The sequence below is a fragment of the Gracilinanus agilis genome, chromosome 1 (assembly GCF_016433145.1).
Source record: "Gracilinanus agilis isolate LMUSP501 chromosome 1, AgileGrace, whole genome shotgun sequence".
NCBI classification, from domain to species: Eukaryota; Metazoa; Chordata; class Mammalia; order Didelphimorphia; family Didelphidae; genus Gracilinanus; species Gracilinanus agilis.
Genome location: NC_058130.1, coordinates 645547845 through 645572852, shown reverse-complemented (window position 1 = coordinate 645572852; position 25008 = coordinate 645547845). Strand labels below are relative to the sequence as shown.

Genomic DNA, 25008 nt, shown 5'->3' with positions numbered 1-25008 from the left:
TTGTTCTTTGCATTTATATTGTTGTAGGTAATGTATAGGGTTTTTTTTCCTGCCCAGACTTATACTTTACATCATTTTGTTAAAGTTTTTCCTTCTCTGTATTGTCATGTATATTAATTACCACTGTTGTATAGCTACCCAAAAAAAGTTAATATGACATTAGTTTGCATTAATATAGTGTCTAGAAAAAGGGAGGCAATAAATTCACCATATTCTGTACCACCTAGACTATATCTGAAATACTATGTTCAATTCTTGGTTCCATGTTTTAGCAGCAATATTGACAAATTAAGCCATGCCCAGGTAAAGGCAGCAAAAATGATGATGAATTAGAAACCATGGCATGATTAATTGAAGGCACTAAACCTGCTTAACAAAATGGAGAATTAGGACTAGATGGACATCAAGAGGCAGTTATTTTTTCCAGAACGGAATAGGTTGCTTTGTTTTATTTTGAATTTTCTATTAAAATAGGTATTGACTGTCATGTATCAAAGAAAGGATTCATGTGTCAGATAGAGCTTGAACTAGGTGCTTTCTGTCTTTTTGAGCTCTTAAGATTTAATAATTTTTTGAAAAATTGATTTTTTTACATTTTCAAATTATAGTTTTCTTTTCTGGATTACATGTAGATAAAATGTTTTAATAATTGTTTTTTGCCATTTGCAATCCATGTTTTCTCTCTTCCTTTCCTTCCCATTTTCTGAGATAGCAGGTATTATGATATTGGTTATATATTTGCTATCACGTAATATATATTTTTATGTTGGTCATGTTGTAAAAGAAGATATGACACTTAAAAAAGGAAAAAAAAACTCATGAAGGAAATAAAATGAAAAATGGTATATTCTGCACTAAGACTCCATCAGTTTTTCCTATGGTTGTGGATAGCCTTTTTTTTGTCATGTGTCTTTTTGTGATATAGACTAAGTAGTGTTATTGCTTGCTGGGTCAAAGGGTGAAAGATGGATTTTCATTATTAGTGCTTTACTTTTTTACAGATTGATACCCAAAGATTTAAAAAATGTAAATTCTGATCATTTAAATACAATTTTAAAATATAATCAGTTATGATTGTTTTCAATATTTTTCAGCTTGTGGAGAGACTCCAGAACAAATTAGAGGACCAAGTGGGATAATCACAAGCCCTGGGTGGCCTTTTGAATATCCTGCCAGAATCAACTGTAGCTGGTATATACGGGCAAACCCAGGGGAAATCATTACTATAAGGTAATTTTGATGCTTTACATATTAATATATAACTTCTATTGTACATTTCATTCCCAAATTTCCCTGACCAACATTTAATAATATAATAGCATTGGCTACTTTTACTTTTAAAAATTATACATACCAGTACTGTTCAGTCATTTTTCATTCATCCAGTACTGATAATGTGAATTGCCCTTTATACAAAAAGATAATATTTTCAACTAACCTCCATTAGCACATGCAATGAATATAGGAAATTATTTTGATGAAAAATTTGTATTAAGCTATCCAGACTCTCTAGTTGCCTTGTGGCCACAGGCCCTCATATGTAAGACAGCTAGAAGGGGGGGCAGAGAGGGTAATAAAATTGCAAAATGATTCATCAACAATGGGTTCATTTATTCTCATTAAGAGGGTCCTAACTCATTGAATTAACTAACTTATAAGATATTTTCATTTTTCTTTCAATAAATATTCATTTCAGCATGGATTGAAAGTTCCATTACTCACAAAGCACTATAGAAATCTTTTTCTCTTCTTTTTTTCAAGGGGTAAGAATGGGGCAGGTCCCTTTTAGTTTTTTTGGTATGGTTTTTGCATTTCATGCCCTTATAGATTATACTTACTTCATGATGGGTCTCTTACAACAAAAGAAAAACAAGTAAAACTAATAATAGATCATTCTCATTCTCTCTCTCTCTCTCTCTCTCTCTCTCTCTCTCTCTCTCTCTTTCTCTCTCTCTCTCTGTCTCTCTCTCTCTCTGTCCCCCCCCCCCCTTTAAACCCTCAAACCAAACAAAAACAAATTCCCTTAGTGGTAGTATGCAAAATGGATATAGGAGTGTATAAGTGTATTTATGATTTCATCCTACATTCATCACTTCTCTTACTATGAATGGTCATCATATTGATCATAGTTCTTAAACTTTCAAAGTCATTTGTTTTTACAGTGTTATCATAGTTTGAATTGTTCTCTTGGTTCTACTCATTTTATTGTCAGTTTATTAAAGTCATTAAAATTGGTCATTTTTATACTATTGGTATTGTAATTGCTTTGATTTTGCTTACACTACATCAGTTCATTTAAGTCTTTCCAAATCTTTTTTTCCCTAAGTCTTTTGGAAATCATTTTTTACAGTATAGTGGTATTCCATCACATTTGTTTGCCACAACTTATTCAGCCATTCCTCAGATGTTGAACAGCCTCTTAGTTTCCAGGTTTATTTGCCACCTCTGAAAGAACTGCTGTATTTTTGTATATAAAGGACCTTATCTGCTTTTTTTTTTTAAATTCTCTTTTGGATAATAGTTTAAATCTAAATGTGGAAGACAGTCTTGGGGAAAGTAACTTTAGGATTCCAGGAAAATGGACAAAATTTTAGAAAAGTTAATTTAAGAGAAAATTTCAACATAATGTATTTGAAGAAAATACAAAGGAAAGGAAGCCCCCAAATTAAGAATGTTTAAGGAAACAATGTCAAGAATACATGAAAAAAATTGAGTGCTCTCCCTCTCCCTAAATATAAAAAATGAATGATCGTTTGGCCTGAAACATTGATGGGAATGCCCCATTATCTAAAGACATGATTTTGTGCATTTGGACACTTTCTTGTGATTTTTTTAAAAGTTTATTTTTTATTATTATTAACTTTATTTTATTATTATTTTTTATTCTATTTTAATTATTATTTTATTTATTTTTCATTATTATGTTACATAATACTTATATATAATAATCACTTTTTATAAATTAAATCATAATTTAATAAATATATTCAATTATTACATAGTATTTATATATTTATGTGGTGGTGTGGTTTGTATAATATTTCTATGATTAATATAAATCAAATTTATATTAATATAAATATTTAAAATAAAAATTGTAAATTAATTAAATGAAGTGATAATGAATAAATATTTATTATTATTAACTTTACTTTAAGTTTATTTATTTAAGGGTGTTTTCCCATAGTTACATGATTCATATTCTTTCTCTACCCTCCTCTCATAGCCAATGAGCAATTCCACTGGGTTTTACATGTGTCATTGATCAAGACCTATTTCCATATTATTAATATTTGTATTAGGGTGATCACTTAGAGTCTACATCCCCAATCATGCAGTCTCTGGATGTAGATAGCGTTCTTTCTCATAAGTCCCTCAGAATTGTCCTGGGTCATTGCAATGCTGCTAGTACAGAAGTCCATTACATTCTGTTTTACCACAGTATATCAGTCTCTGCGTACAGTGTTCTCCTGGTTCTTCTTTCGCTCTGCATAAATTCCTGGAGGTCGTTCTAATTCACATGAAATTCCTCCAGTTCATTATTCCTTTCAGCACAATAGTATTCCCTCACTATTGGATACCACAATTTGTTTAGCCATTGCCAATCAAAGGGCATCCCCTCATTTTCCAATTTTTTGCCACCACAAAGAGCATGGCTATAAATATTTTTGTACACATATTTTTCCCCATTATCTTTTTGGGGTATAAACCCAGCCGTGGTATGGCTGGTTAAAAGGCAGGTAGTCTTTTAAATCCGTTTGGGCATGTTCCAAATTGCCATCCAGAATGGTTGGATCAATTCACAACTCCACCAGCAATGCATTAGTGTCCCAATTTTGCCACAACCCCTCTAACATTTATTATTACTTTCTTTTGTTGTCATATTAGCCAATCTTCTAGGTGTGAGGTGGTGCTTCAGAGTTGTTTTAATTTGCATTTTTCTAATCATAGGAAATTTTAAAACACTTTTTCATGTGATTATTGGTAATTTTGATTTCTGTATTTGAAAATTGCTTATTCATGTCCCTTGCTTGATTTTTTTGTACAATTAATATAGTTCCTTAACAAATTTAGGTAATTTGACTTTGTCAGAGGTTTTTGTTATGAAGATTTTTTCTCAATTTGTTGCTTCCCTTCTAATTGTGGTTGTATTGGTTTTGTTTGTACAAAACCTTTTTAATTTAATGTAATCAAAATTATTCATTTTACATTTTGCTCTTGCTTGGTCTTAAAATCTTTCCTTTCACATAGATTTGACAGGTATAATATACTATGTTCACAGGTATACTATTCAATGTCCACCTAATTTACTTATATTTTCCTTCTTTATATTTAAGTCAGTTCACCCATTCTGAATTTATCTTAGTGTAGGGTGTGAAATGTTGATCTAAACCTAATTTCTTCCATCCTGTTTTCCAATGTTCCCAGGAGTTTATGTCAAATAGTGAGTTCTTGTCCCAAAAGCTGGGATCTTTGAGTTTATCATATACTATCTTGCCAAGGACAATTACACCAAGTCTATTCCATTGATCCTCCCTTCTCTCTTTTAGCCAGTACCATATCGTTTTGATGACCACTACTTTATAGTACAGTTTAAAATCTGATATTGCTAGGCCCCCATCCTTCACATTTTTTTTCATTACATCCCTTGATATTCTTGATCTTTTGTTCTTCCAAATGACTTTGTTATAATTTTTTCTAATTCAGTAAAAAAGTTTCTTGGTAGTTTGATAACTATGGCACTGAATAAGTAAATTAATTTGGGTAGGATTGTCATTTTTATTATGTTAGCTTGTCTTACCCATGAGCAATTAATGTTTTTCCAATTGTTTAGATCTAGTTTTAATTGTGTGGAAAGTGTTCTGTAGTTGTGTTTATATAGTTCCTGTGTTTGTCTTGGCAAATAGATTCCCAAATATTTTATATTGTCTAGGGCAGTGATGGGCAAACTATGGCCCCCAGGCCAGATTTGGCCCCCCTGAAATGTTCTACCACCCGAGCGACATTATTCCTAATCTGACAAATACAATGAATAGAATATAATTCAATGAAACTTTGAAAGAGTTGCCTTAAACAGACTGACAGATGAGCATTTCCTTTCCTTTGGCCCCCCTCTTTAAAAAGTTTGTTCATCACTGGTCTAGGGTGATTTTAAATTGTAATTCCTCTTTCTAACTCTTGCTGCTGAGTAATATTAGAAATATATAGAAATGCTGATGGTTTACGTGGGTTTATTTTGTATCCTGCAACTTTGCTAAAGTTGTTGATTATTTCTGCTAGCTTTTTAGTTGATTTTTTAGGATTCTTTAAGTAGATCATCATATCTAAAAAGAGTGATAGTTTAGTCTCCTCTTTGCCTATTTTAATACCTTCAATTTCTTTTTCTTCTCTAATTGCTACTGCTGATGTTTCTAGTACAATGTTAAATAATAGAGGTGATAATGGGCATCCTTGTTTCAGTCCTGATCTTATTGGGAAGGCTTCTAATTTATCCCCATTGCAGATGATGCATGGTTTTAAATATATACTGTTTATTGTTTTTAGGAAAGGCCCATCTATTCCTATACTTTCTAGTGTTTTCAAAAGAAATGACTGTTATATTTTGTCAAAGTCATAATTATGTGATTCTTGTTGGTTTTGTTGTTGATATGGTTAATTATGTGAATGGTTTCCATAATATCCTTGCATTCCTGGTATAAATCCCACCTGTTCATAGTGGATAATTCTCGTGGTCACTTGCTGGAGTCTTTTTGATAATATTTTATTTAAGATTTTTGAATCTATATTCATTAAGGAGATTGTTCCATAGTTTTCTTTCTCTGTTTTTGGTCTGCCTGGCTTTGGAATTAGTACCATATTTGTACCATAAAAGGAATTTGGTAGAATGCCTTCTTTGCTTATTTTGTCAAATAGTTTGTATAGTATTGGTATTAGTTGTTTAATAGTTAATTTAAATGTTTGATAGAATTCACTTGTGAACCCATCTGGCCCTGGGAATTTTTTTCTTATGGAGTTCTTTGATGGCTTGTTCAATTTCCATTTCTGATATTGAATTATTTAAGTATTCTATTTCTTCTTATGTTAATCTAGGCAGTTTATATTTTTGTAAATATTCATCCATATCACCTAGAATGCCCTATTTGTTGCCATATAATTGGGCAAAATAGTTCTTAATGATTACTTTAATTTCCTGTTCATTAGAGGTAAGGTCTCCCTTTTCATCTTAGATACTGTTAATTTGGTTTTCTTCTTTCCTTTTTTAAATTAGATTAACCAGTATTTAATTTTTTTGTTTTTTCAAAGTACCAACTCCTGGTTTTATTTATTAATTCAATAGTTCTTTTACTTTCAATTTTATTAATTTCTCCTTTAATTTTTAGGATTTCCAATTTAGTTTTCATCTGGAGATTTTTAATTTGTTCTCTTTCTAGATTTTTATTCTGCATGCCCAATTCATTGACCTCTTCCCTCCCTGATTTGTTGATATATGCATTCAGGGTTATAAATTTTCCCGAATACTGCTTTGGCTGCGTCCCTTAGATTTTGATATGATATCTCCTCATTGTCATTCTCTCCAATTAAATTATTAATTGTTTCTATGATTTGTTCTTTAACCAACTAATTCTGGAGAATCATTATTTAATTTCCAATTAATTTTTGATTTGCCGCTCCATGTACCCCTACTAATTATTTTTTTATTGCATTATGATCTGAAAAGGTTGCATTTATTATTTCTGCTTCTTTGCATTTGTTCGAAATGTCTTTATGCCCTGGTACATGGTCAGTCTTTGTGAATTTATCAGGTGCTGCTAAAAAGTTGTATTTCTTTTTGTCCCTATTTATTTTTTTCCATATATCTATTAATTCTAATTTTCCTAAGATTTCATTCATACCTCTTATTTCTTTCTTATTTATTTTTTGGTTTGATTTATCTAGATCTCATAGAGGAAGGTTTAGGTCTCCCACTAGTATGTAGTTTTACTATCTATTTCCTCCTTAAGTTCCAATAATTTCTCCTTTAAAAATCTGGATGCTATACCATTTGGTGCATACCTGTTGAGTACTGCTATTTTCTCATTGTTTATACTGCCTTTTATCAGGATGTAATTACCTTCCCTATCTCTTTTAATTTGGCTTTGGTCAGATATGATTGTGACTCCTGCCTTCTATTTCTCAGTTGGTGCCCAATAGATTTTGCTCCATCCTCTTACCTTTAACCCTGTGTTTGTCTACCTACCTCATATGTGTTTCTTGTAGACGACATATGGTAGGAATTTGGTTTATTCACTCTGCTATTTGCTTCCGTTTTATGGGATAAGTTCATCCCATTCATTTTCAGAGGCATGATTTCCACCTGTGTATTCACCATCATTTTGATTTCCTCTCCTAGTCCTGCCCTTTCTTCTTTCACTATTTCTTTCTATACCAGTGTTTTGCTTTTAATCAGTCCCCCTAATCCCCACCCTTATTTTATTTCCCTTTTCACCCCCTCCCTTCTTTTCCCCCCTTAGTTTTCTTTAAGGTCTATTAAATTCCCTCCTCCCCTCTCTTTCCTTCCCTTTTGGTACCACCCACTCCACTCCCCCCCCCCTTGGTTTTTTTCCCTCTTAACTTCCCTGTAGGGTAAGATAGAATTCTATACCCCAGTGGATCTAAATACTTTTCTCTCTCAGAATTGATTCCACTGAGAGTAAGGTTTAAATATTACCTATTAGCACTCTCCTCCTCTCCTTATATTTTTCCCCTCCCAATCCCATGCACACCTCTTTATGTGGTATAATTTATCCTATTTTTCTTCTTCCTTCAAGTTTCTTTTGGTTCCATCTTCTATTCCCCCCCCCTTTTTTACATATCTTAAACCACTTAGTACCCCTACTTCTACCTATGAATAATTCTTCTAACTACTATGATAGTGAAAACAGTTTTCGAGAGTTACAAATATCATTTTCCACATAGGAATACAAACAATTTGACCTTACTGAAGCCCTTACAAAAAAAGTCTCCCCCCCCCCCCCTTCTTGTTTACCTTTTCCTTTTTTCTCTTGAATTTTGTATTTGGCCATCACATTTTCTGTTTAGTTCTGGCCTTTTCTTTACAAGTAGTTGGAAATCTCCTATTTTGCCCATACTTTCCCCTGTAAGTATATAGTCAGTTTTGATAGGTAGATGATTCTTGGTTGTAGATCCAATTCTCTTGCCTTTCTGAATATCATATTCCAAGCCTTACAGTCCTTTAGTGTGGAAGCTGCCAGATCCTGTGTAATCCTGACTGGGGCTCCTTGATATCTGAGTTATCTCGTTCTGGCTTCTTGTAATATTTTCTCCTTGGCTTGGAAGCTCTTGAATTTGAAGTTTCTGGGGTTGTTGTCTTTTGAGGAATTAATAGAGAGTTTATGGACTCTTTCAATGTCTATTTTGCCTTCTTGTTCAAGAATATCAGGGCAATTTTCTTGGATAATGTCTTGTAATATGATGCCAAGGCTTCTGTTTTTTTTTTCTGAATTTTCAGGTAGACCAATGAGTCTCAGATTGTTTCTCCTGGATAGGTCTGTCATTTTCTCAATGAAATATTTCATGTTTCCTTTTATTTTGTCACTCTTTCAACTTTACTTCATTGATTCTTACTGTCTTGTGAGATCATTAGCTTCTACTTGCCTAATTCTAGTCTTTAAAGATTGGTTTTCAGCTATGATCTTTTGAGTTTCCTTTGGTCTAACCAGCTTTTTCATGGCTTCGCAGCAGGTCAATTCTTTTTCCAAGTGGGAGATTCTGTCTTTTAAACTGTTATTTTCCTTTTGAATTGCTTGCATTTCTTTTTCCCACTTTTCTTCCCATTGTTCCTCCATCTTTCTTACTTGATTTTTGAACTCTAATTTGTGTTCCTCGAGAGCTTGTGACCAATTTCCCTTTTTTGGGGAAAGTTTGGATATGTTTGCTTGTTTGTCACTTTTCCTGTTGTCTCTGTACTCTGCTCCTTTTCTCCATAGAAGTTATCAAATGTTGTGACTTTCTCTGTTGTATCTTACTTTTTTTGGTATTTGTGGATTGTAGTTTTTGGGTGTTGGTGGCCATTGCTATATCACTTTTATTTTTCCCTTCTCAGCCAAAAGTCTGAATGACAGGGCAGGCAGAACTGGTAGATTGGTTTTTGCCCTGAGGCTATTTTTCAAGTCTCTGCAGCTTTGCTGTGGGTATCCTATCTCTGCAGGTCCCAAGTCTTGCCGCCAAGGCTTTGCACTGTCCTCAGGGCTAAGACTGTGGTGCCCCTTGGCCAGCTCTCAAGAATTTAGAGATTGCCCCAGCATTCTCTCTGTCTCTGGAGTTGTAGGTGGTGTGTGTGTGGGTGATCATCTCACACTTTGGTAGGTGTAATTTTACCCCCTTATAGCGTGGAAATGCCCAAACCCTGCCTACGTTCAAGGTTGCACCTTACGATAGAGCCTCTTTCCTCCTCTGATTTTGATTTTTGTCCTTTTGAGACATTTTCTGAAGCTATAAGATCCAAATTGTTTTCTTCCCTCTTTTCCATCCCTCCCATGATAAACAATTTGATCAGGCTTATATCTGTATTATGCAAAATGTATTACCATATTCATTGTTGTAAGAGGATACTCATTAAACCAAAACCCCAAAATAAAAACACAAATAAATTAAGGTAAAAAATCATATGGTTTGATCTGCTTTCTGACTCCCAACAGTTTTTTCTTTGGAGGTGGATAACATTCTTTGTCATAAATCCCTTAGAATTGTCCTGGATCATTGTATTGCTCAGTTGCTAAGTCTTTCACAATTGGATCATCCCACGATATTGCTATTACTGTGTACAGTGTTCTCCTGATTCTGCTTATTTCACTCTGCATCAGTTCATGTAGGTCTTACCAGCTTTTTCTGAAATCATTCTGTTCATCAGTTCTTAAATTATAATAGTATTCCATTACATCATAAATCACAATTTGTTCAGCTATTTCCCAATCGATTAGATATTCCATCATTTTTTAGTTTTTTGCCACCATAAAAGGAGTTGCTATAAATATTTTTGTACAAGAAGACCTTCCCTGCTCCCCCCCCCCCCTTTTTTTTATATCTTTAGGATACAGACCTAATTAGTGGTGTTACCTGATCAGAGGTTATGCACAATTTTATAGCTCTTGGGCATATTTGTCCTCAAGAATGATTGGAACAGTACATAACCCCACCAACAATGCATTAGTGTCCCAATTTTGCTACATACCCTTCAGTGTTAAACATTTGAATTGTTCCTAGAGAAGGTAGTAGAATTTCTTCTCGAAGTTTTGAAAAAAAAATAGCTTCTCAAATATTTGTCTTAAGTATGGTTCTGCTGGGGCACAAAAATTAACCAATGAACCAAAGATCAGCTTTTCTAAACTTTATATTTTATATATGTGTGGTTTGTCTGTGTAAGTATATATGTATATTACAAATATTGTCTTCATTAATTTAAACATCTTTGTTAAATTACAATTAAGTTGCTTTAATTATTTCTTTCTCCAAAAAAAACCTCACCCCTTCTGTCTTAGAATCAATTCTAAGACACAAAAGCAATAAGAACCGGACAGTTGGAATTAAGTGACTTGCTTAGAGTCACACAGTTAGGAAGTGTCTGAGGTCAGATTTGAGCCCAGGTACTCTTGCCTCCAGTGCTGGTGCACTATCTACTGTGATACCTTGTTTCTCCCTAATTATTTCTTGAGAAAAAATGTTTTCTTTTTTAAAAATCCATGCATTACTCCTTTCGTTTAGCTTCTTGCAACTCTTTTGTATCTATTTTTAAATAAAAAGTTTCTATATCTAAAATACTCAAATGGATCTCTGTCTTATCAGTTTGGGAGTTCTTGCCAACAAAATAGATCAAAGACCATCCATTCCTGCCATCCATGCAATTCATCCATGACCTCTCAAAAATAGCTGTAAGGAGGTCCATCTAACATCACATGGATACCCATAGAGTATCTTGACCATTCACCAGTCTTACCTAAATCTTGCCATATGACCAACGCATTTTCTCTTTCTGTCATACAGATCCTTGATTTCATTCTTTTTTCATTAGAGTTTCCTCATTGGTTATATGTTACAGCCTTATACATTATTGAAAATATTTAAACCATTTACAAAGAATTTCTTTCCCCTCCCCCATATCTCTGACATTATTTTTCCCTTTCCTTTACTCTGGCCTCTGATTTGATAAGGTGACTCTTATGCTTGCCTATATCAACCTCTCTCTACCCTTCATCCCATTCCATCTCCTATCTTCTCCAACAGATTTCACCCATCATTATCCTTATTCTTTCTAATCTCTATTGATTATAAATGTTGGCTATAACTATGCTTAAGTTTCTCCATTCTTAAAATATCCTTTGCCAGAGGTTTTCCTATATCTCTTTTCCCTTCTCACTTAAAATCATCTGTAATAGATTCCTTGACTTCTCTGCTTTCATTGACTTCTTAACCCTTTGCAATCTAGCTTTCGATCATAGAATCCAACTAAAACTGCTCTCTCCAAAGCTACTAATGATCTCAGTTGTCAGATTGAATGACCTTTTCTTCTTGATCCCTCTGCAGTTTTTAATGCCATAGATCATCTTCTCTCCTTGGATACTTTCTGGGTTTTTGTGACCACTTGCTTTCTAGTTCCTCTGCTTGTCTCACTGTTCCTTCTTTGTTTTATCTTCATGTCGCTTCTCCTAATTGTGGGTATCCCTTAATCCCGTCCTTAGTGCTGTTCTGTTTTGTGAATAATTTTAGATACTTACAGGTTATCTAACTTGAAATATCTAATAGGAAAATTGATGATGAGCAGCTGAGACAAATCTAGGTCTGGATAAGAAGATTTGGGCAATATCTGCAAAGATATATGATAGATGAACCTATGAAAGCTTATGAGATTTATGATTGAGAAATTATGGAAACAGAAGGTTTGGGGTTCAAATATGATCTCTTGACATTTCCTACTTGTGAGATCCTGGACAAGTCACTTAATCCCCATTGCCCGGCTCTTACTACTCTTCTGCCTTGGAACCAGTAATTAGTATCAGTTCTAAAAAGAATGTATGGGTTAGGGAAAAAAGAATCTGCTCAAATGCCAGCTATTACAGGTAACCTTTCCTTATCCTCCCGAATAATAGTGCCTTCCCTACTAAGCAACTTTCTAACTACTTTGTATTTATGTATGTAATGTTTTCACCTATTAGATAGACCCTGTTTGCCTTTCTTTGTATCTCCAGCACTTAGCACAGTGCCTGATGCACAGAAGGAACGACTTAATTGATTTTGATTGATTGCCAGGAACTGTGGTATAGTAGGTGCTAAAGAGAAAGAAAAAAAGAAAGATCCTTCCTTCCTCTTGGGAAAGGCAGGGAATAAGTGAATAGAGATGCAAGATATGTAAGAAGAGATATAAGAGCTTCAAAAAGAGGTGAAGGAAGTTTAACATATTAGAAGAAATGCAGGAGCACATGAAATGGATTCAAAAGAAGCAAGAAGGAATGCAATACAGGATACACTTGCAAGAGAGATTGACTGAAACTTAGAAAACCCCAAACCCACAAATGGAAAACCAAGAAGACATAACCACATACATTGAAGAAACATTTCAAAAATTGCAACAGGAGCTACTATTAGAGAGAGAGAGAACTTAAATGATTCAGCAAAAGTAGATCCTGAAAAGAGAAACTGTAGACTCATTTTTTCAAAATACACTTTATTATATACAAGAAACAAAGGAGATGCAATAAAATATTCTTATATATATGCATATACATATATAAAATGCAAAAGAACAGAGTACATGTCTTTCAACTTGTATTTGTATTTTTACATTTAAAAGTAATTTGTCAAATCTGGCCTCAAACACTTAATACCTATGTGACCCTGGGTGAGTCACTTAACCCCAGTTGCCTATACCTTATTATCAATTCTAAGACAGAAGGGTTAAATAAAAAAGATAATTTAAAACAAGTATTTAAATTTGTTATTTTAATATATATCTGACTTATTTTTTGCAGTTTTCAGGATTTTGATATTCAGGGATCAAGACGATGCAATTTGGACTGGTTGACAATAGAAACCTTCAAAAATGTTGAAAGTTATAGAGCCTGTGGCTCCACTATTCCACCACCATATATTTCATCACAGGACCATGTTTGGATCAAATTTCATTCTGACGACAGCATCTCTAGGAAAGGTTTCAGGCTGGCATATTTTTCAGGTATGTTTTTAAAAAGAAAAAATGTCAAACTTTAGAGATTGAGCCATTCATTATTTGAATAGAGGGCTATAGGACTAAGTGTCCTTTCTCGTAGAGGTAAATTAAATCCTAGCTTCGGAGAGGAGGGACAGTTGTTTAGAGCATCTCCATAGATTGAGTCTGATATTGGCAGGGAAATAGGCTATTAGGGATTAGGTATGATACTTGAACCTCCCTACTTAAATGTCCATACTGAGAAATTTAAATATTGAAAGACATTAAAGGAGCTGGATCTCTTGCCAGATTCAGACTAGTTCAGCCTCCCTAGGAGCTCAGTTGAGAAAGGTGGGAAGGAAAGAAGAAATGAAGGAAGAAAGGATTTATTACATATCCTACTATGTGCCTGAAACTGCTAAATATTGCCTCATTTGATCTTCACAACAGTCCTGCAAGGTAGGTGCTATTTCCTATTTTACAGGAAGTAACAGATGTTAAGAGACTAACCCAGGTGCGCACATCTGATGTGTCTGAGATACAATCTGAACCAGGAATATAAACATATTACGAGGGCTTCACAGTCTAATAGGAGAGATAGCAAGTACACATCAGTACCTATACTATAAGGAGAATAAACAAATAAATGCAGGGTAAATATTTACAAAATAGTTAAATATGATATAGTTAGAGGAGAGCAGTAGTGTTAGGTGTAATCTGGAAAGTGGTACTTAAGCTATACCTTGAGGAGAGAGAGGAATTTAGTGAAACTCAGGTAGGAAGAAATACATTACATGCATAGGGAGCAGCCAGTGCAGAAGCATAAAGATGGGAAATAGAGTTCCCTATTTGAGATTGTAGAGAAAGCCAGTTTGACTAGATTGCAGAGTATGGAAATTAGGATGATGGATGAGTTTGGGAAGATAGGCAGCAAGGTGGTACAGTGAATAGAGTGATCTATCTGGAGTCAGAAAGACTCCTCTTCCTAAGTTCAAATCTGGCCTCAAACACCTAAAAGCTGTGTGACCTTGGGCAAACCTAACCTAGTTTGCCTCAGTTTCTTTAGAAGGAAATGACAAACCACTTTAGTATCTTTGCCAAGAAAACCCCAAACCAGGTCACTAACAGACAGGCATGACTGAAATGATTTAATAATATCATCATAAGGACTTTTGGAAGCCAAGTATAGGCATGTATGAAATAGTAGGAGTCTTGACATGCTTAGATTAGAGCTGCCCTCCATATATAATCCCAGCAGAATAAATTTAATATAGACACGATCAAAATATCTATTGATTACCTACCTATATCTGTATCTTTACCTTTCCTCTTCATAAACTCCAATCATGCATCAAGCAATGGCTTTAAACAGTTCATCTCAAAAAAAGAATTTTCCCTTTTCCTCAAATTAATAAACAAAACAAAAAACAGATGAATAAAATTCTTTGTCTAAACATTGAATTACAGGAGGGGAAAGGACAGTTTCTCTATGTGTGTATATGTGTTTGATGAGACCCTGTAGAGTTTATGCAGATATAATTGAGCAAAAATCATTTTGAGGACAAAATATTGTTCTAAAGTCTTTATTTCTCTCTCCCTCTCTCTCTTCCTCTCCCTTTCTCTCTCCCTTCCTCTTGCTCTCCCTCTCTTCCTCCCTCCCTTCTTTTTTGCTTTTTTGATGTTACTTAAGCAGAAGTTGTTTATTAAGAAAGAAAACTAAGTGAATGAATGGAAAGAGAAAGATTGTATTATCTTCATGTCTCTTTCCCCTTTTCTCTTCTCTCTCTTTCCCTCCCACCTCCATCCCTTCCTTCTCTTTGGACTTCTTATATTTTTTCTTTCCTTTTTTGTGACAAGTAGATCATTTCTGTGAAATCTTTAGAAAATTTTCAGTTATAGGCATTTTTTCAGTTTGTATTTCACTGCATGATAGTTTAGGAACTGCATAACAGTAAATCATTGGGACTAAAGCTTGTTAAATCATGGTGGGAAAGGATGTTTTCTACTTCAGTATGAGAAATCAATAACAAGGGGTCTTTTATAAATGAAGAAAAAGAAGGGAGCAGTAGAGATTCACATCACAGTGAATCAGCTCCCGTGCAAAGTTTACTTACCTCGATGGTGCCAAGTTCTCCTTCCTCATTTTGTTGAACTCTATTCTGATCCCCAAACTTCATAGAGCATGTGTATAACTCTTTGCTGAATGTTGAATCTCCAAGTAAAGCTTATTCATTTTGTAACAATTCAACTTCCATAATATAATATTGTCCATTTATAAAAAGTGCTTAATTAGCACCAGTTTGGTATCATTTTGTTTCTGATTTGTAGAGAACTAAACTGTCATCTTTTGATTGAAATTTAGTATCTAATCATTTTTTAAAGCAAGGTTTAAAATAGCAAGTAGATTATAATTCTTACAAACATTTGACTAAATGATGCACATGGACTGTTGAAATGTCAGAAACAAACCTTGAATTGAGCAGATTAAAATACAAAATGTAATTTGAGGGATAGTAAATATTGTTTCTTATAGTTGCAAATAAACAAGCAAAATGTAACCTCTACTCACTGGTTAATGGGATCATTTCAGTTAGGGTTAACCTTAATGCTATTTCTTGTAGATTATTTAGTTGACCCCAGTTCTCCATTAAGTGAAAAGTTGAGTACCATAAAGTATCTCATATTGTGTTCTAATTCGATAGCTATAACGAAAATGGCTTAGAATTTCTTTTGTTTTCATTTAATAGTCTGGTTGACACTGTTACCTTTACTTTAGTTGTAGTTTTCAGTTTTACCAAAAAGATATCACAGAATAATTATAAATAGTACTTTGTGCTTTAGAGGTGAATTTAAGATGTTATCATATTGGCAGCCTCCTCCAGGTGGACATACACTAGCATGTAGCATGATGAATGAAACAAATTTTTATTTCACGTCATTTTCTCTAAGTCAAAGTCGATCCAACTTATGGTAATATGGGAAAGCATGTACTTGTCTCTTTATGCTATGCTTCCTAAAGTTCTTCATTATATAGTACTGCAAACTGGCATATTTAATAAACCATGAATTCACTTAAATATTTATATGAAAAAAATTGTCATTCCTCCCCAATCTGTTTTTTTTTTTCAGTAAGGACACAACTATTTAGTAAATATGAACTTGTATTCTTATATAGCTGCCAAATAATATGCACTATTAATATTTTTTTCTCATTCCTAATTAGATTAGGTAGATTAAGGTAGACTTGGTTGATTAATATAATTCTCCAAAATTCTCTTTTTTTCCCTCTTTTTAAATACTTACCTTCCACCTTAGTATCAATATATTAGTTTCAAGGCAGTAGAGAGGTAACAGCTATCTGCTGAGCCACCCAGCTGCCCCCAATACTCCTGACTATTGACATGACATCTTCTCTATGTTTAACTAAAGCATTTACTTGTGAAGTCTGTTTTCTGTTAACTATATACCATTTCAATTTGACAATTAGTTATTAATTCCCTAATATATCCAACCAATGGATAAATTACTTAATAAAGAAATCAATATTAGGTCAGTATTACCAGAATTTTGTGATTAACACACTTTCCAAAGAAAGACTGTACAACTATTAGGTGACCCATTCCTATATTGCTCAGAAGAAGGAACAGAACTTATAATGAGAGAGCTTCCTAGTATATTCCTGTTTTAATTTTTAGATATACAGTATATCCTAAGGGCCCTTTTATTCAGGTCTCTTATAACATTTAATCAAGTTTTAAGCAATAAAATATCCATCTTAGATTTTCCCTTCAAATAATATAAGATTATTTATAATTGTTAAAATTCTATTGCTTTTATCTTTGAAATATTATTTTATCTGTGTAAAATAGTATTTTCTCACACTGTTGCCTATGTATTTTCTCACCCTTTTGCCCCTCTAGGAAAATCTGATGAACCAAATTGTGCATGTGATCAATTTCGTTGTGGTAATGGAAAATGCATTCCCGAAACCTGGAAATGTAATAATATGGATGAGTGTGGAGACAATTCTGATGAAGAGATATGTGCCAAAGAAGCTGATCCTCCAACAGCTTCCTCTTTTCAACCCTGTGCTTACAACCAATTCCAATGCCTATCTCGATTTACCAAAGTTTACACTTGTCTTCCTGAATCCTTAAAATGTGATGGAAACATTGACTGTCTTGACCTAGGAGATGAAATAGACTGTGATGTACAGACATGTGGACAGTGGTTAAAATACTTTTATGGTACTTTTAATTCTCCTAATTATCCAGACTTTTATCCTCCAGGAAGCAATTGTACCTGGTTAATAGACACTGGTGATCATCGCAAAGTAATTTTGCGCTTCACTGACTTTAAGCTCGATGGTACTGGTTATGGTGATTATGTCAAAATATATGATGGATTAGAAGAAAATCCACACAAGCTTTTACGTGTATTAACTGCTTTTGACTCTCATGCACCTCTTACAGTTGTTTCTTCTTCTGGACAGATAAGAGTGCATTTTTGTGCTGATAAAGTGAATGCTGCCAGGGGTTTTAATGCTACCTATCAAGTCGATGGCTTCTGTTTGCCTTGGGAAATACCCTGTGGGGGTAACTGGGGTTGTTATACTGAGCAGCAACGTTGTGATGGGTACTGGCATTGCCCAAATGGGAGGGATGAAATCAACTGTACCATGTGCCAAAAGGAGGAATTTCCCTGTTCAAGAAATGGTGTCTGTTACCCTCGTTCTGACCGCTGCAATTACCAGAATCACTGCCCTAATGGCTCCGATGAAAAAAACTGCTTTTTTTGCCAACCAGGAAATTTTCATTGCAAAAATAACCGATGTGTATTTGAAAGCTGGGTATGTGATTCTCAAGATGACTGTGGTGATGGCAGTGATGAGGAGAACTGCCCAGTAATTGTGCCTACCAGAGTTATAACAGCAGCAGTCATAGGGAGTCTCATCTGTGGACTATTACTCGTCATTGCATTGGGGTGTACTTGTAAACTGTATTCTTTAAGGATGTTTGAACGAAGGTCAGTATCAAGCTTCAATCTACACTATACTCTGTACAATAAAATCTTAGCTAAACATTTATCCCTAATAGGACAATGCTATTAATAATGGTAAATATTTTGGGTTGTTCTATTGGGAAAGTGTAGAAAAGATAGAAAAACAATAAATGTTGCCCATAGTGGTAGAGTTGAAAGAACACTGGGCTTGGAATTAAGAGACCTAGGTTTAATCCATCTCCAGTACTTAATATTTATTGGACACTCATACTTCTTAAGGTTACTATGAGTTATATAATGAGTAGAGCTTTATAAGACTTATTGTATGTGTTAATTCTTACTAAGATATAAAAGAATAGAACCCCAAAGGAAATAGCTGTCTCTACAAAAATCTATTTTCAGATACAAGATAAGAAGAAAATCATTTGTAACCAAAAGTTAACCTAAAAAAAATTTTTTTTGTAGGAACTGTGTTGTGAGCTGAAATTTTCAAGTTATCTTTTAATCACATTTTATAATGCAGATTTTATATATGTCCAAAATATATAATTATATAGAATAACTACAAATTAAATTTAAAACAAGTACTTTGTACATTTTATTTCTAGGCTTTAATTTATACAGGTGATTGCCCAAGCATATAATATCACAAATGAATAAACTGAGTTGCCTTGTTTTGTTTTGTTTTTTTAACTCTCACCTTCCAAGGCACAAGAGTGGTAAGGGCTAAACAATGGAAGCTAAGAGACTTGCCTAGGGACACACTGTGAGGAGCTGTCTGAGGCAAGATTTGAACCCAGGACTTACCAGCTCTAGACCTGGCTCTATCTACTGAGCCACCTAGTTGGCCTCTGGCATATTCACTATACATGTAATAGATGTCCTAAAAATATATATTTTTCTCATACTGCAACATAAACAAGAACATTCAGAAACTCATGACTTTGTCAGTGGTCCTTTTAAAATAGTTAAGATATGGCCTGAAAATAGTTAAGATATGGCCAGTGATAGATTACTTACTGTGGCTTTAAGACAGTGATGGTGAACCTTTTAGAGGCTGAGTGCCCAAACTGCACCCTCATGCCACATGTGAGCACACCTTCCCCCTTACCCCAGACAGGGGAGGGAAGAAGTGCTCCTATTGGACTGCTGGGCAAAAGAGTGGGTCATGTGAGAAATGTCCTCAGACACTTAAGGGGGGAAGGGGGGAGGTGGCGCACAAGCAATACCTTCCAGCATGTATGCCATAGGTTCGCCAATATGGCCTTAAGAGTGTTTACAACTCATTGAAAGATAAATCAAACCTAGTTGAAGTCTTTAAAGTTTAGAATAGAAACAAAAAAAAATCACATTTATCATAGCATACAAAACAAGTATAAAATGCACTAAAATTGAATAAAAGTTATTTTTTTTTAATACAAGTAGTCTTAACTTGTTTTCTTCTTTCCCTTCTCTACATTTAAAAGATCATTTGAAACACAGTTGTCAAGAGTTGAAGCAGAATTATTAAGAAGAGAAGCTCCTCCTTCTTATGGACAATTGATAGCCCAAGGATTGATTCCACCAGTTGAAGATTTCCCTGTTTGTTCACCTAACCAGGTACAGTTTACCTAATAATTTTGAAATAAAATAATCAGAACACCTCTAATAGTCTCTCTCACACACATACCCTCAATACAAAAAAGACTTTGACATCTGGAATTAAAAGAGTATAATGAAAGACTGATAAATTGATGCTGTATTTGCAGTGAACATTCATTGCTTAGATTTTTTTCTTGGAATTATATGCGTTACAAGTGAATAATCCAGTGCTCAGAATTAGTGGCTTGTTATTCATTAATTAAGTCTCAGAGAGATGCTGTAATAGAGTCTAGTCCCTAACCAGTACTCTTTCCAAATCTATGCCATACTACTTACCTTACTTAAAATTGCCTTTTTTCTCTAAATCTCATAATAGGATAATGACTTCTGCAGTTTTTTAGGGTAGATTCAGCAGTCTAAAGAGTTAAAACATGTTGCTGATTACACCCCTATTTACAGTGGGCAAAAATCCAGTAATGACTTTCTATCTTACCTGTTCATCACCTCTGAGGAAAATGTTTGGATTTCCTTCTTAAGAATTTCTCCTCTGGTTAATGTGGTCTCACATTCTGAAGGATTTTATTTGTCGTGATGCAACTTGACAAGGTTCAAAGAAACCTTCATTTATAGGATGGTTCATTGCTCCCCCACCAACAGAATTTTTAAGTAGGTCAAATCTTCAGAATTTCAGGTAAACATATTAAGTGGATTAAATCTTTAGTTTCTAAGCCTGAAAATTTCAAATGCTTTCAAGTACTACAAAGTTTTAAGTGACAATTTTTTAAGTCCTCTGACTTATAGTTTAACAAAAGCTAGTGGAAAGAAGAAAGAATATGTTTTTGCAGTCTCTTTATGCTGGTGACTTGTTAATATTACCTTGGGCAAGTCATTTAACTTCTCCAGACCTCAGTTTCTTCCATGTGTAATATATCTTCACTTAACCAACTCACTGGATATCTGTAAGAATCAAGCAAGAGTATTTATGTGAAAGTGATTTTGTTAACTCTGAAGTATTACACCTTAGACTATAAATTATTTTCATATCATCTAAGTCATAAGAGCTGAAAATAGCAAAATAGACCAATTACAGACTTTTGATGTGATTTTGTAAAAAAGTGAAAAAACATTTCAAAATCTGAAGACAACCATCTTCAAATATAAATTTTACCTCTGATTGTCATTTTTATACTTGTTTAGAAAATTTGCTTCTCAGAGCAAAATTTTGAAATATCCTTATGATAGCAGAACTTCATTTTGGAGGAGAAATGAGACAGATGACATATTTTAGGAGGCTCAATGGAAATCCAAAGTATTGTAGTAAGCTTATAATAGAGAGGGAGAAAACAAAGAAAGAAATTTCCATAGGTTTGTACATTTATATACTTTTCTTTTCCCTTCTTTACATTTTACCTTTTATATAAAGGGCATGTGTATGAAAAGGAGATAACTCAGTCATTTCTTGAAGACAGAGAGCGTGTCCTTCGGCATATTTGAAGCTACAGGAGTTATAATGTTGCTTTTCTTAACCACCAGATGGCATTAAAGCCTATGCTTATATACATGGAATTTGAGTTTTGAAAATAAATATAGCAAACTCTCATTTATCTAGAATAGTTGGAAAATAGTGTTATGGTTAATTTGATATTCTTCACTACCATACATATTCAGTAAAAGATTAACAATTATCAGAAAATTATTATATGATGACATTATGTTGATATAATGGAAAGGGCACTGTTAGAAGCAGAATATCTTAGTTCAAGTTGAATCTTTGTCACTTTCTAACAGTGATGTTGACTAACTTATCTCTCAGTACTTCAGCTTCCTAATAAATAGAGAAATATATACTATATTATAGCGACTTCATGAAGATAAAGAGATACGTATATAAAATGCTTTTTAGATTATACAGTACTTCAGAATTGGCAGTTGGTATTAAGTGCACTTTAATTGTAATAATTTCATATCTGATGATTCATGTCTGAATGCCTCAGGGTAATCATTTGTGAATACTAATTATTATTACCTGCTAACATGAGAAGTCATAGTTATTTGTACTTTATGATTACGTAGATTCTAAGTAAAAAGTTCTATTTTTATGCATTGATCAATTTTTTTGTTATTCTTTGCTTCTTCAATTCTTCTGGATCTGTAGTTTCATCTCGTGCATATACTTTTCACCCGTGCAGACCACAGATTTGTTACCAAGCATCTAGCATCTACTTCTAGCTTGCTGAAATCTATCACATTTTTCTGCACTAATCTTTAAAAACTTTTATGAAGTTTGAGACTGGTAGAGAATTGATTTTTTTATACTTCTAAAAATTTAAGCATAAATTCTTAAAGTTGATTTCTGAAGTTGTACTGGTACATATAAGAATTTATTTAGTCTTATAAAGTTTAATAGGTTTTTTTAAAGCTGTGTCCACGCTGCTATATATCTTTAAATAAATTATTTTTATATATATATGATTTGATGGTGAGTTTTCTAGCTTTTATAATACTTTTACATGAAAGTTAATTGATTTACTGGTAGGAAATCCAGAATTATGGAATAGGGATCATGGAGTTTTAAAAAAATAGATTAAAAGTCCATTCTTATATTTGTGGTTTCTTTGGCATATAGAACTACTTCAGGCTGCACAGATCAGCACCTTTTTTATCATTTAAAGTTTTAGTGAATTTCCTAAAGCACTGAGATGTTAAGTGACTTCTCTAGGGTCCCAAAGCCATTATGCATCAGAGGCAGGATTTAGATCTGGGTATTACTGACTTCAAGGCCAAATATCTCTTCACTTAAATTATATTAGTAAAATGAAGATCAGTGCTAAAACCACCTTAAAACAGCTAAATTTTCTAAAATGTGAATTAGAGATTAAGGTGGTGTGGAAAAAATCTAAATTGGAAAGGCCTTAGTAGGATGACTTAATGAGAGGATTTGGCTCTTCTCAAATATTAACAGGACTGATTGATAATTATTTTCTTTTATACATAGTATTAGAAGGGATGATTTTAATCTTACTGGCTCATATTGGTTTGTAATGTTTTAAAGGCCTTCAAGATATAGTTAACTTAAAGTTATCCATAAAGAACATTTTCTAACATTTACTGTGATAATATGCGTGTGAAGTGCTACAATTTACCCACTTTTTCTTTTCTGTTACAGGCTTCAGTTTTGGAAAACCTAAGGCTAGCTGTGCGATCTCAACTTGGATTTACCTCAATCAGGCTCCCAATAGCAGGCAGATCCAGCAATATTTGGAATCGTATTTTTAATTTTGCAAGATCACGTCATTCAGGATCGCTCGCTCTAGTGTCAGCAGATGGAGATGATGTTCCTACTCAAAATTCTAGTAGAGAACCTGAAAGAAATACTGCTCATAGAAACCTATTTTCCGTTGAGTCTGATGACACAGACACAGAGAATGAGAGGAGAGACACTGCTGGAGCAGTTGGTGGAGTTGCAGCCCCTTTACCTCAGAAAGTCGCTCCCACGACAGCCATTGAGGCAACAGTAGGAGCATGTGGAAGTTCCTCAAGTCAGAATACCCGCAGTGGTAATACAGATAATGGAAGGGAAGTGTCCAGTGTGGAACCTCCAAGCGTGAGCCCAGCTCGTCACCAGCTCACTAGTGCACTGAGTCGAGTGACTCAAGGTTTACGTTGGGTACGCTTTACATTAGGGAGATCAAGCTCTGTCAATCAGAACCAGAGTCCTTTGAGACAGCTTGATAATGGGGTGAGTGGGAGAGAAGAAGATGATGATGTTGAAATGCTAATTCCTGTTTCTGATGTAGCTTCAGACTTTGATGTGAATGACTGTTCCAGACCTCTTCTTGATCTTGCTTCAGATCAAGGACAAGGGCTTAGACAACCGTACAGTGCAGCACACCATGGAGTAAGGCCATGTAATCGAGATGGCCCTTGTGAGCGCTGTGGTATTGTTCACACTGCCCAGATACCCGACTCCTGCTTAGAACCAACACTAAAAAGTGAAACTAGTGATGATGAGGCTTTGTTACTTTGTTAGGTACAGTTTGAATAGGGGAGATTGTATACAAGTTGGAGCAATATCCAGTCATTGTTTTGTACTTTATAATTAAGAAAACTAGTTTTAGTTTAAAAAAATTCCAGGGCAAATTCATATTCTGATGTGTTAGCCTGCATGGTTAAATAAACAATTCCAACTCTTATGAACTGCTAGAGTGAACATTTTAGCAGCTACATCATGAATCCATACTATTAGGAAACCAATGTTCATCCCATTAGTTTATAATTTGTTTATCCTGGTACTGTAGTTCACAGTAGAAATATGGCTGCTGGAAACTCACTTGACTATCAGGTTATTTATCCTATGTTGAGATTTATTTGTACAGAGTGATATTTTTCCTTAGGAACTAAAACTGTTGTGTTGTTACCAACACATACCCTGTAACTTAATATACTAAAGCTGTTATACTTTTAATGTGCAAAAATTCACATCCTTTCCCCCTTATTTTTGACTTCTAGAACATTTGTCTAAATATTCTTGAATTTCATCTTAATAATATGAACTTATCAAAGGAAGGAAAAATTTCTCGAAATCTTTTAAGTTAAACATGCGGTGATGTGTGAAATTTAGGTGTAGTTAGATAAACTGATAACAGATACAAAATCCTTTTATAGATTTTATAATGTCAACTTTAATACAGTACTCTCTAACATGGTACAAAACCAAATGGTATGTAAAATCCCAAGTCATTTTTCTTCATCTCTATTTGGGGACAGAATAAAGTGGCCGAAGATATTCTACTATGCATTAATTCTTGAACTTTATAAAATATGTACAAATACTGTACAAGATAATTTCCAGATGGTAATGTCTTTCCCTGATATATACAGGGTCTGCTTGTATATGGACCGAAGGGATTTGCACTAAAATCATATCAAGTTCTCAAATGAGCTTAGTGCACAAGCACTATCACTTTAAATACTATTATTCGCTAATACTGCAATGAATATATATTTCCATAGCTCTTTTCTTGGGGTGTTGCATTTTTATTACAATTTAAATTGCTTTGCTGGTTCTCTATTTATTTGTTGTATTTAAAGTTTGAATTATCTTGTTGTAAGAAAAATGTTTTTTCAGTGTATGTTTTTTTTGGTTTTTTTTTTTTGGTTTGGGGACAGGGTTTTGTAATTTTCATGTTGGAGAAAAACAAGTGGGAAAATTGTTTAAAATTTCATGA

At 34.0% G+C, this 25008-nt stretch overlaps 1 protein-coding gene across 1 annotated transcript in view; it reads left to right on the top strand.

The window, feature by feature from the left end:
- LRP12 (LDL receptor related protein 12) overlaps positions 1 to 23908 on the top strand; it is a 105052-nt gene extending 81144 nt beyond the window's left edge. Inside the window, exons 3-7 of the mRNA XM_044684032.1 lie at positions 1095 to 1230; positions 13023 to 13225; positions 17119 to 18223; positions 19666 to 19798; positions 22947 to 23908. Of these exons, the coding sequence (XP_044539967.1) occupies positions 1095 to 1230; positions 13023 to 13225; positions 17119 to 18223; positions 19666 to 19798; positions 22947 to 23810 (2441 nt within the window). The 3' untranslated portion in view covers positions 23811 to 23908. The remainder of the gene's footprint in view (positions 1 to 1094; positions 1231 to 13022; positions 13226 to 17118; positions 18224 to 19665; positions 19799 to 22946) is intronic.
- The last annotated feature ends 1100 nt before the right edge of the window (positions 23909 to 25008 follow it).